Source organism: Typopeltis vanoorti, chromosome 11 (genome assembly GCF_054136105.1).
Source record: "Typopeltis vanoorti isolate ZY-2024b chromosome 11, IOZ_Tvanoo_1.0, whole genome shotgun sequence".
Lineage (NCBI taxonomy): Eukaryota > Metazoa > Arthropoda > Arachnida > Uropygi > Thelyphonidae > Typopeltis > Typopeltis vanoorti.
Genome location: NC_143559.1, coordinates 24,011,321 through 24,023,650, shown reverse-complemented (window position 1 = coordinate 24,023,650; position 12,330 = coordinate 24,011,321). Strand labels below are relative to the sequence as shown.

General features: G+C 35.9%; 1 protein-coding gene across 1 annotated transcript in view; it reads left to right on the top strand.

Moving 5' to 3' along the window:
• LOC150101381 (alpha-(1,6)-fucosyltransferase-like) overlaps window positions 1–7,952 on the top strand; it is a 65,661-nt gene extending 57,709 nt beyond the window's left edge. Inside the window, exons 7-10 of the mRNA XM_090400788.1 lie at window positions 1,251–1,440; window positions 2,125–2,301; window positions 3,684–3,837; window positions 7,585–7,952. Of these exons, the coding sequence (XP_090256914.1) occupies window positions 1,251–1,440; window positions 2,125–2,301; window positions 3,684–3,837; window positions 7,585–7,905 (842 nt within the window). The 3' untranslated portion in view covers window positions 7,906–7,952. The remainder of the gene's footprint in view (window positions 1–1,250; window positions 1,441–2,124; window positions 2,302–3,683; window positions 3,838–7,584) is intronic.
• The last annotated feature ends 4,378 nt before the right edge of the window (window positions 7,953–12,330 follow it).

Below are 12,330 nucleotides of genomic sequence, written 5' to 3'. Positions count from 1 at the left end.
AAACAATCCCACGTCATTGCATTCTCGATTCCGATCATCATGATTCGAAGAAAACTACTAGAAAACTATTAAAATAAATACTCAAACACGCCCATTAAGCAGAAGAGCGTGTATGTGAAACCGCGGTCCACACCCATATTCCGGATCTTGGTTCTTGTCAAGCGATGATTTGTATTCATTATTGTTAACAAAGGTTTATGGGCTGAAGTGCTTTCGTGAAATTTCTTGCATGCAGCGTTATCTTCGTGTCGAGGAAAACACTTATGGGACTGACTCTCATCCAACCCGTTTTTTTTTCTTTCTTTCTTTTCTTTTTAAGACGGTGGAGTCCCCTAATGAGGGATTTACGACGAACTGAATGCGGCTGGTTCGTCACTCCTTGCTGCATTCCATTAAAAGCAATATATGTGACTGTAATCCGTGAGCGTTCACGTGGCCGGTTTGCCTTCTGTGGGACGAAAAACCAGTTTCCGAGTAAAAAAAAAAATCCAACCTCCGTATGAGACGGGTTAACTGATCTTTCATCGAAAGGGACCAGATAAAGATTCCTCACGTCGTTGACGGGAAATGAACCGAGGTTCTTCCGAATAAAGGACTTCGTCTATTCCGACTGAGCTACGAATGGTACTTATGGGAATGCTTATGTGTAATTGTAAGCAGTGAGATATGAGGGAAAATGGGGGAACTAGTCTTTTCATGAAGCATTGGGCCTGGCAATATTTTAGCGCCATTTACTTGTATTCAGGATTTAGGATACAACCAACCTGTGGGTCTTCATTTCTTCAAGACGCTTGGCATTAGAAATGCTTAATTACAGCCGTCTAATAGCACATAGACATTTTTCCAAATTTCATCCCACTATTATCCCCCCCCTCCTTCCCTGAACTGCTATCACCTCTTTTTGTATATTTACTGCTCGGTCTACAAGATCGAAATTACTTCCGTTATAAAGAAGATAAGCGATCCATGTATCTTCTTTTTGCCTACAGTAGGAGGTATTATATGACTGACTGCAGGATAGTGTATTTTTCAGGAGTGCTTTCACTTAGTTACAAAAATGTAAACGTTTACCTTGAACTTAAATAAATTCTTCATTCGTGTTTCATTTAATTTTTCACATACCATTACTATTCTGAAAATATGGTGTTTTCTTTATTTATGTTAAATAATTCAGTTTGGTATTAATGATTTTAGCAATATTTTCAGTTGGTTTCGACTCACAAATAAACACTACACATAACAATATTTAGGTCCTGATTCAAGAGTTCTACTCACCTATCTACCTCGTGATATTGGGCCTCAGATAAGTCTTCTACAAGAACACCCAATGGCTTGGTGGTACGGACAACTTCTTTACTATGCTATGCGTCCAAACGAGCAACTGTTAGCATTCCTTGAAGAAGAAAAATCACACATTGGCTATACGCATCCTATTGTTGGGTAAGAATGCAGCATTTATTTCTTCAAACTGAAATTAGAATGCTGATCTGTTGGGATCACTGAATGTTTTTACCAAACTTATAGAACATATTTATTAATTTGCTAGGATGTAAACAGATGTTTTGTAGCATGCAAGGAACTAAGTATATATATTCTGGTTGTTTTTAAACAGCCAGATATGTTTAAACAGCCAACAAGAACAAGCATATATTCTTGTTCTTGTTGGCATTTTTACTGTCCTGATTAATTCTTTCTCAGGGGATTTTTTAATAATAAAAGTTTGAAAGCTTATAGAACGTTACATTACCTTGGATGAGTTGAGGGTCATACAATTGGTAAGTCCTATTCTACAAAATCAACATGGAACTTTTTGCCTCATGCCAATTGAATTTTCCAATGAATAGGGTGGTGGTTTCACAGTGGGAGTGAAAAATCATCCACTACCATCAAAAAGCAATTCACAGATAAGTGAATATGTAGGTGAATGTATTCCGGATGCATTCACTCCACCGACCAATATTGGTGACGTTAGAATATTTCCTACTGATATACCGTAATGCATAAAGTAGTACTGCTTCCACTATTTACACAGTGCAGAGCAATCATTTTGTTTTTAAAATGAACTAGTGAATAAAAATTCTTGCCTCCATTGAACTATTATATATTTTTACTCGAATGTTATAGAATCCACGTGAGAAGGACCGATAAATTGCAGGCAGAAGCTTCTTTCCATGACCTGAAAGAATATATGGATAAGGTGGAAGACGTTTATCTTCGGATGGAGTTGCAGTATGGTCCTCTAAAACGACGAGTGTTCATCGCTACAGACGATCCACGTGTTGTGCAGGAATGCAAAAACAAGTGAGTTTCACTATAACCTTATTTTTTATTTTTTTAAAACTGCAAAATGATCTGTACATTACAACCATCTGAATCTTTAGAATAAGAGATCGAAACTAATTCCAGCGCAGTGCTTGGAATTACGGCTTCGGATGCAATTCAAAACTACTTAATCCATCCTAGAGTTAGCAATGTTACGCAGTGCATTTCTTAACTTGTTAAAAATACGCTGTCGGAAAAGAATGGAATTACGTACGGCTTGATAACTAGATAATTATTAGTTCATACTTGAATTGTTCTGAAATTACAACCCAACATGTACTTCAAGGCATCTGGTGTACCTTAGATTGAAGCTAATTACTGAAACAACTGAAAAGCATATCGAATTATGCAAAAAGCCTTTCCAAACCATACCATCGTTTTATAGTAGTCACACGTCACTGTAGAGATTAAAAATATCAAAAATGATTAAAATCCTAGTCAAATATTTCTTTTAAAAAAAGTCAATCACCAAACTCTCTCAAAACTACTTATATTCATTTCTAAGAATATATATATATATATATATATATATATATTATTAAAAATAAAAACACTTTGTTGCAACTTCTATAGGTAAAGTTGATAAAGCTCAGTATTACTATAACTTTGGTATTTAGGGCCTAGCTACTCACTGAGGAGAGGAGACCTCAAAAAAGGTTGAAACCGGTCTGGGTAGTGACCCCACCCATAATGCATTGCAGTATACATCTTCTAGTGAGATGTGCTTTACATTATGGGAAAATACTAAGAATAGTGATAAGATCTTTATCCACCTTTACAATGATTTGCCCTGGTGTTGTATCATCTTTACACTTGAACTTAGTTTCAGGCGCAGACTTAATTGTTTGCATACTTGGGATTAGGAGTTAAAATAACCAAGTTTATTAAATAACTTGGTTATCCTAATATATATATACGCTTTTGAAAGATGCGACAAAAGTGCATTTAATTTTTCTATCAGGATAAGCACTGTATTTACTAGTATAGTGCACAATTTGTTAATGTTATTCAGCGAATTCTAAAGTTCAATTTGCTTCCAACACACAACTCTCATTGATATCGCAGGCCAGGCGCCATCAATTATATGATTAGTTGCCAACAAGTGCCACTGTATTGGGTAGGAAGGAATTGTTATACAACTTATAACAATCACCAATCCCTCAACATCTTCGAAATTCTTATAGTATTATCCCTGTGGAATGGTATCCCAGAGGGTATTAGTTACAAAACAGATTAGTAAATATATCGGATCACAGTAATTTATTTACGAGCATATAAAAAGGATTGCAGTGATTTATTTGATATATTTAATGTATTTTGAGTCTCTGCAGGATACCAAACTAATATTTTATTTCCAATAGGTACGTATCCTATATCTGTATTAATAATCCCGCGGTTGCATATGAAGCACGCCAGTTAAATCAACGTGATTCAAATCTCTCGACGTGGCAGATTTTGCAGGATTTGTTTTTGTTAGCCCAATCAGACTTTATCGTTTGCACCCTGTCTTCAGGGGTAAGTGCCATTTTACATTAAGTATATTTATTTCTAGAAATAGAGAAATTTCAAGCATTTTTTAAAAATGTTTGTTTTCTTTTTTTTCCATTGTAGTTATGCTATCTTTAAAATCTTTAAAAAAATACCTTAAAAAATTAAAGGATAATCATGACTATACTTTCTTTATTTTGCGTATATGCACCTACTAATACATACTATCATCGTATTTTGTTATCTGAGTTGGTTCTGTGGATTATTTTATCCAGAATTGTTTCAACTCAGCTTTCCTTGCATAACGTTTAACACAACGGATGAAAAATGAACCCAAATTCTCCAGAATACCTGAAAAAAAGTTACATTGGTATCAGCATATACAGCAGTTGCTTATTGCAAAAAAAAAGTAGTAAAATAAAACAAATCCGCAAACGCCTTTTATTCCCTTAGATAGGAAGGTAGATAATGCCATTTTAGGCCAGACATTTGGAGACTGGGGGTGGGGGGGAGTTCAGCCTCCAGTGGTAGCCGATCTGAGGAGCTGACCAAAGACTATCACTAATTTTACGTGACATCCAGTGAAGAGAAGGAAAAGAATGCCGCCATTTTGTGGTCTGTAATCCTAACACAAAAGGTAATAAGGAGTGGATTTTCTCTTTCAGCAATTAGCAACCATCAATAAATGTAGGAAATTACACTTACTGACAGTGTTGCTGAACCGTTTCAGTGGCATTATCCTTCTAAGAATATGACCACTGAAACAAGAAATACTTAATTCTTGACTTAGGGAAGTTTTCATGGAAGGACAGTCAGAGAATCCACAATTAAGCGGAAAAAATTATTAGCAGAACATAATAAAATTCAAAATGAAATGCAATCAAATAAAACCGATTAATAATGAGAATAATAAATTATAAACAATGATGAAATTGTATATTATTGTTTTGGCAACTATCTTATTGCTTCTAGGACAGTTCCCTATTACTGTCTAAACTGGGTTACGCAGTTGCCTACTGTCAACTGTCTAACCTAGTATAATATGTATGCATCATTCCTGAAAAATAAAACAAACCACAGCCACGAGAATTTTGAAGTACAGTTGACGTGACGTAATTCAGAGGAGAAAATGTAACAAAATTAATAAACTGAAATGTATGTTAGTGTCTTTTATATGTAAGTCTTAAATACTGTTCTTGTTTTCTTTTTCAAGACCTTTGAATAACCATAATACACTTTTATATGTTTAGGGATATTTTTCACAAACATGCTTTTACGCATTGTTGTGCCGTTTTTAGATAATACGGAAAACCTGCTGTACAGACCAAAAATGGGACCTTTTCAATCCAGTCTTCAAGCTTCTAGCAAGCATTGGGCAATGAAATTTTTTCTGCCATCTACAGATCAAAAATATCCATGCTCGCAGTCAGATTAAATCTATCTCAGGTTCTATTGTTTGGAAAGCGAAACAGTCACTCTCTATCCAAGTCTACAACACGTAAAATTGCAATTTATTTGCAATTAAAAATAAAATTTATTTTAGATCTTTCCAAATATCAGCAATTACTGCATCATTATTTTAAATGTGAAAGACAACGTGCTAAACTGACCTAACCAACTTAGAGAAAATAAAAATTATAGATTTATGTATGCTATTACATTAACATTAAATTCATAACGATGAAAGAAATTCTGGGTAATATAATTATTTGTTAATTATGTATAAATTACAATTAGGTCATCATTATCAATGGTTCTAACAGGCACTTAAGTGTCACGACCTCCAAGCATCTTTGGATTTCGTAACCGTAACTCGAGGATAAGGGGGTTAGCCCTATGCTTATAAGTATGCTTTTGTCAGTATATTGCGTGTGTTCTACCTGGACAAAAAAACTCTTCCACATCCGCTTGAGGCTAGTTAACTCAGCATCAGTTGAAAAGCCCTGATACAGTTCTTCGCCTCTTACGCGAGATTCAAACCCAGATCTTCCCAACCAAAGAGTTTTGCCTATATCCTGAGTTAAGGTTTTTAATGATAACTAGAATCTACTATTATTCATTGAAAATGTAAAATAATGCAGCAACCTAAATATCAGTTAAACTGACTTGTGAAATTAATAATTATTTATAACTCGGCGCGAATTTATATCCTTTCTGTCTGAGATAAATCCCCATATCAATAAATTAAAAAGGCCAAAAGGGGCTGAAGGCAATCTTTTCGAGATAATCAACGCAGATTGCATGGATTCAGTATGTAGCAGTAAACCTCAGAAGTCTAAGACGCTGATGAAACAGATGTCCTGTCCACCAGAAAGTCATTATGTATATGAGGAAACATCTGCCTACACGCACGCACACACACATACATATTTTGCACACAGTGGTGAAAGCAGTCACGAACAAAGGAACGCTCTCAAATAGAAAAATCTACATAAAATGTATAATACAAGGCGATCACTGGATAGATATGCAAGGAAATATCGATCTTTCTGCCTTTCTTTGTTAAATGTTTGCATGGAAGAAGTGGTAAACATTGCCTTTTGTTAAGTTTCACTGAACTCTCATTCCTACAAAAAGTAAAAGAGAAAGCTTTTGTTTAATGATGAAAAAGTCATCGTAAATATCGAAGTACAATGAAGCATCTTAATACTTTGTTCGACAGTGCTCTTCTAACTTCATGTAAATATCTCTTAACCAGACATTGAAATGCTTACTGGCTTGTTGCGTGCTTTTTCACCTGCGTGATAAATGGAAGAAAAGCGTCTCAGTAGGTATACGTAAACGTTCAAGCATGAGCAAATCTACCTGGGCGATCGATTGAAATCTATTTATTCTATGCTTTTCTGTATAATTCAATCGTCATCTTTTAACAAATATCTATGAACTAATCTCCTATTGGATTCGAAGAGCCTATACATGAGTTTGTGAAAAGAAAGCGAATTAGCATTCTCAAACAAAAGTGGCAAAGCATTTCCTGCAGGAAATTACAGTTTTATTAGCTCAGAAACCACCCGAATAACATACGAATTCAAAGAAATACCTCAGGCTCCAAGGCGAAATCTTAAAGGACAGTACTACTCAGAAAATTTTTTTTATATAAGGTGATCATTTAACGAATGACTAGCAAAGTAATTGGGAAAAGAATCTGGTTCAGAAGCAAATTTCAAGGTCACGATTTTTTTTTCTTTCTTCCCACTTTCTTTTAGTTCGCAATGCTCTGCATCTTTCTCAACAACGGAAATGTAAATTTAGAAGCTACAAGTCACTTATGTAAGCTGACAAAGGGTTTAAGGTTTAAGTATAAAGGCAAGAAAACAAAGAAGCAAAGGAAAGATGTTCTAGAATCTATATTCAACAACGCCCACCCTTGAAAGGAACATTTCTAATTAGCGACCTCGTCTACCTCGAAGATTACTTAAGATACGGTCATTCCCAGGATATTCTTTGCTTTTTTGTTCTCCGTTGGTTTTAAAATGGTTTGGTCATCGAACATCCTATCATTGTTTAAGCGTGTTCTGACTGCTATTCAGAACTTTAGCTCTTAAGAATAGGGATTACTTAGAGTACTGAGCCTTCCAGATCGCATTAGTGAGAGACTAGTCAACGGTTCGAGATAGTTCTTTACTTTCTTCGTGTATTCGAATCTATAAAGGCACGTGATAATACTTTACCCTTTCTTTCACTTTTCACCCTTAGACTAGTGTGATATATTATGTTATTAGAATGCACTTTAAGCTATCTTAAAATTCTATTGATCATGCATTTTCTTTTCAGTTCTGTCGTCTAGCCTACGAGCTAATGCTGGGATTTCGTGTGACAGATGCATCACTTCCTGTGATTCACTCTCTAGACCTCAACTACTACTATGCGTTCGTCTACTCTTCGGATCGAGAGGTATTATATGACCATGAAGCATTGTCGTCAAGCGAGATAAATCTTCGAAGAGGACAAAAAATAAGCATGATGGACGAAGGCACAAAGTTAGCTTCGGGAGGAAAGAAATATGATGGTTTGTACAAAGGAAAGTTGACCGATACTAAAGAAGATGGATTTTTTCCTGCATATAAAACCATTGAAAGGAACAAATTTTATTGAAACCCCCTTGTGAACAAACCACGGAATAAATGAATTTAAAATGCCAGCGTGTTAGCTCTGTATGGCATCACCCCAAAGAGACAATATACAGTACAAGCTTTTACATTAAATGTAAACAAGTTTCTTACCTCCCAATCCACCACCCACACAGGGTACTAACGTACTATAGGTTGACCAACCAACTTCTTGTGTATTGGCTCAACATACAAAAAAAAAAAAAAAAAATATATATATATATATATATATATATATAAAACGGCCTCGCCTACTCCCTATATACGGGAACAAAAAAGGCGTTAGCTGATTTTTTTTTTTTTTTAAGTTATCACGAGCTAGGACTTGAAAAGGAACTGGATTTGTTTTCCCTGAATACTCATTTTGTTTCCATTAGGCTTTTCTTGTATTCAGTTTCACCAAACGATAATTATATGTTCTTCGATAAAAATATTGATATTCCATAAACTTAAATAAGAAAGGTTATCTTTGACTCGATAACCAGCAGTGTTGTTAGGCCGAGCTAAATAGAAAACTCTCAGTGAAAGTCAGTGGGAAGTGCTTGTGTTCGATAAATGCCGAAGAAGCTGGCGAAATTACACGAAACTAAATTTTCATTATCTTATAATTCCTCATGTATACTGTTATTACACATTTTATTTTTATGTGAATCCCACAGACGAAAGACAGCCTCTGGTACATAACTCTGAACACACACGGGACATACACGTACACTGGTAAGGAATGCAGCGGGAAACCGCATTGTTCTATCATAATTCCCTACTAAGGTAGGTAGCACTGCTATCCCACCAACCATTAGGTTGAGGGAGACAAACAACCACGTGGTCGGCTTCTGAATAAGAAATAAGCAGGAAGATAAAACTCATCTCGCACCTAAAGACATTCACTAACATCCATGCCACAGTGCGATGCGATTTGGATCCATAGCCTGTAGGGTGGAATGAGGCGACGCTATCCACTCGATCACCAAGGCCACCACTTGTACATTCAAGTTGGTGGCCTATTCTGATAATTTTAATAAACGCAATGCAGATACATTATCATTTTCTCCACAGAATAGTACAAAAGAATATGTATTCATTTTACTGAAATCTGTTACTTTTTTTAATCAGTTATATTGGTTTGAACATAGTGAAACGTAGATTAAATTTTAACTATACAAACCGCTACATTACTGCGCTGCAATCTTTTTTTTTTTTTTTTTTTGAGCGTAGACTTCACAGTTACAGAGCATATTAGTTTTCTTGTTTGCATGAACTGAACGTATTTTCATTATCGCCGACGCGAATTGAAAAGGCGTGAGCAACGAGTATTATGATCACGGTGGCTGTACACCCCTCAGTAAGATCTGATAAAGGTTCTTCACGTTATAGACGGGATTAGAAACTGGTCTTTCCAACCAGAAGAATCGTCTATGCGAATTGAGCTATGAAGGCTTAAGATCGCTATTAAAACTAGTGAAGTCATTTCGGTTTCAATCGGACCATTTGTAGAGGTCAAATTATGGAAAACAAATTAGATATTTAGAGAACATAAGCCAAAAAAGGGAGTCCAAGTTCAACACATACACACTTTTTTTTTTATTTACCAAAGTATCACTTTAGTTGGAGTAAATATGCTGCAGACATCAGGATAATTCTTGCTGAAAGCAAAAGAAATATCGACAATCGAAAATTAAATCGTAACACGATCAAGCTGTATTATTATGAAGGGTTTCCGAAAAGTAAGGTAACGCGTTTTTTTCTTAATAATGGCGAAAGCGAATGAAATAAAACACGGTGGATCGATAAACCGTTAATAACATCTAAAAACACCGCCATTGCAGTGAGGCGCTCTCAGCTAATTCCAGTTGCAAGATAGCGCCTACCGTGGAAGTGTGGTCCAAAAAAAGGTATCCGTGAAGTTATTCGTTTTTTGCAAGCAAAACGGACTTCACCAAGTGACATTCATTTTGAACTGGTTGATGTATATGGCGAAAAGGTTATGTCAAAGAAGTTTGTGTTTGGTGCAATGAATTTAAAGCGGGCAGCAATGAAATTGAAGATCCATATCGGATGGCAGGCATTCATCCAGCAACGACAGAAGACAAACTGCATGAAATTGCACAAGTGGTGAACTTCCGTAAGCCCATTGTTTGCGAAATTGTTCACTATGTTCTTGGCTTTCGAAGTGCGTTCCCGTTGGGTGTCCCGACAATTGCAAGAGGAGCACAATGCAACACGTATGGGGATGTGTCTGGAGAATCTGTTGCGATAAAACAACAAAGGCGATGCTATCATTTTCGCGCCAGATCAAGTGCGTCTAGAATCCGAAGAAAGACTAAAACGAATTTCATACGTAAAGAGTACATTAGCTCTTTGGTGTCTTGTCCAATTTTTATTAATACAATGCCCCTGAAAACGTGCTCTACGATGAGCCGTGGATAAAGGAACGCAGAATACAGACCTTCGGGTGTATAGGTCTACTTGTCGTATACGTCTTGCTATAATTTGGTGAGATATCCGAGTACCTGAGCTTGAATGGAGCCGATTTGGCAGTGGCCTGCCGTGGCGCGTCCATTACGTTTTGCTGTTATAACCAAAAATTTGTCTTCAAGTTCCTTCGTAGAGTGAGGGCGACCTATTAGCGAACGTCTGGAACACATTCGGTTTGAAACGAATGTGTCCCAGACGTTCTTCATGTTTCTTCAAGCTTTCCAATAATTCTTCCCCGAGTGAAATCATCTAGCTGATGTCTTTGAGACATTATAAGACATCCAAGTTTGCAACATTGTCCCTTCACGAAAAGAGCTTCCTTTAAACACAATTCGCTTAGTGCACACTTTTGCCTGCTAGCCTGTTGAGTGCCACCACGTGACCACTTTGTGCGAGATTCGAAAATTTGAATGTGTATCCGCTTTCTATTCGAAAACGTCAGTTACACAAATTGCCACAAGCTGACTTGTCTAAATTTGCAGTTGTAATCTTCAGAAATAGTGTTTGCGCTTAGGTTTTGGACACCAGTATAACACAAACGTGTAATTTTGGAGTCATTTCATTTTGTAGAGAGTGAGAGAGATATGAAAATTGGCTTATCAGTCCAATTCTCTAATTTGCTGTAAATAAAAGTAATTAGTAAGCGTTACTGAACTCAATACTTGGTTGTAGTTCAATAAAAATTACAATAATTTCACCTGGTATTACTGAAAAAGAATTAAAGGAGGTAACAAGATGTGCATGCATTATTTCAAAGCAGATGCAGCCCTCCTGTCTGAATGTTCAGCATAAGAAGAACATGTCTATACAAAACGTGCGACGACAACATTCGTTTTAAAAATAAAAGCTGATTTTTCAGAATTACAAATTGAAATATATTTACAAATTGCATTATATTTTTAGTTCTTAAAAACTTCACTACACCTCCTTTAATTACTGCCTGAATTCGATTTCTCTTTCAAAACTCCTGCAAAACATCATTCGTTGTCGAGCAGTTAGTTGAAAAAGACTCTTCAGAGAGTGAATACGTGCAGAATGAACAAACGTTCTTAAAATGTGTACTAGCACATCCAAGAAATAAAATAAATTACTCTAAGTTTATGGGCACAATACATCTGGAAGAGAGAGAGAGTTGGGAAAGGCAGAATATGGGAGCCTGAAAGAAATCCTGAGGAACGTGCAAAATATGAAATGGATATTCTGGTCCCCTCCAAATATATGAAAGAAGAAAGTTTCAAGGAAATGATATTCACACCCCTTTCCTCCAGCAAAAAAAAAAGTGAGAAATTCCTCCCAATGGTTAATGGAAAGCTATATAATATAATTCAATGAAAAAGAAGAATGGATTGCTAGAATTAACGTCAGGATCGCTGAAGCTATGATATGTATGTTAGGCCTATCAACTAGGTACATTTATTGACTGATTTCTGTCTTGTGCAGGGTGAGTTTCTAACGAAAAACATCTCTAATAAAAATCATCTTCGGCTGTAGAAGACTAGAAAACATTTCTGGTATCTTTACAGATGGAAGACATGGTCAGATTATAATTCTCTTTATTTATTGACTTATAAATCAAGATGCTTGGTTTAAGAGAATTTCGAGCTGTGTCTAAAATGTTTTTCAACATATTCAAAAAAGGGTGACCTTTTTCAGTAAAAGTATTTTTTCTTCATATACTCCCATACATTTTTACGGAGAATATTTTAACTTACGGATTTTCTTTCAGATATTTCTTTATACTATTTTGCTTTAAAAGTAGTTCGGTGGCATCAGGTAATCAGATAATCATGCCTCAGTAAAAACTTGAGTTTTATGACCTGTCTGATAAACTGAGCGTTATCAAAATTTTATATACTTGAAGGAAATTAATTACTGTAATCATGCCGAACAGTGTACTCATCTTCAAGAACACGATACCAGTGATAAACAGCAGTAA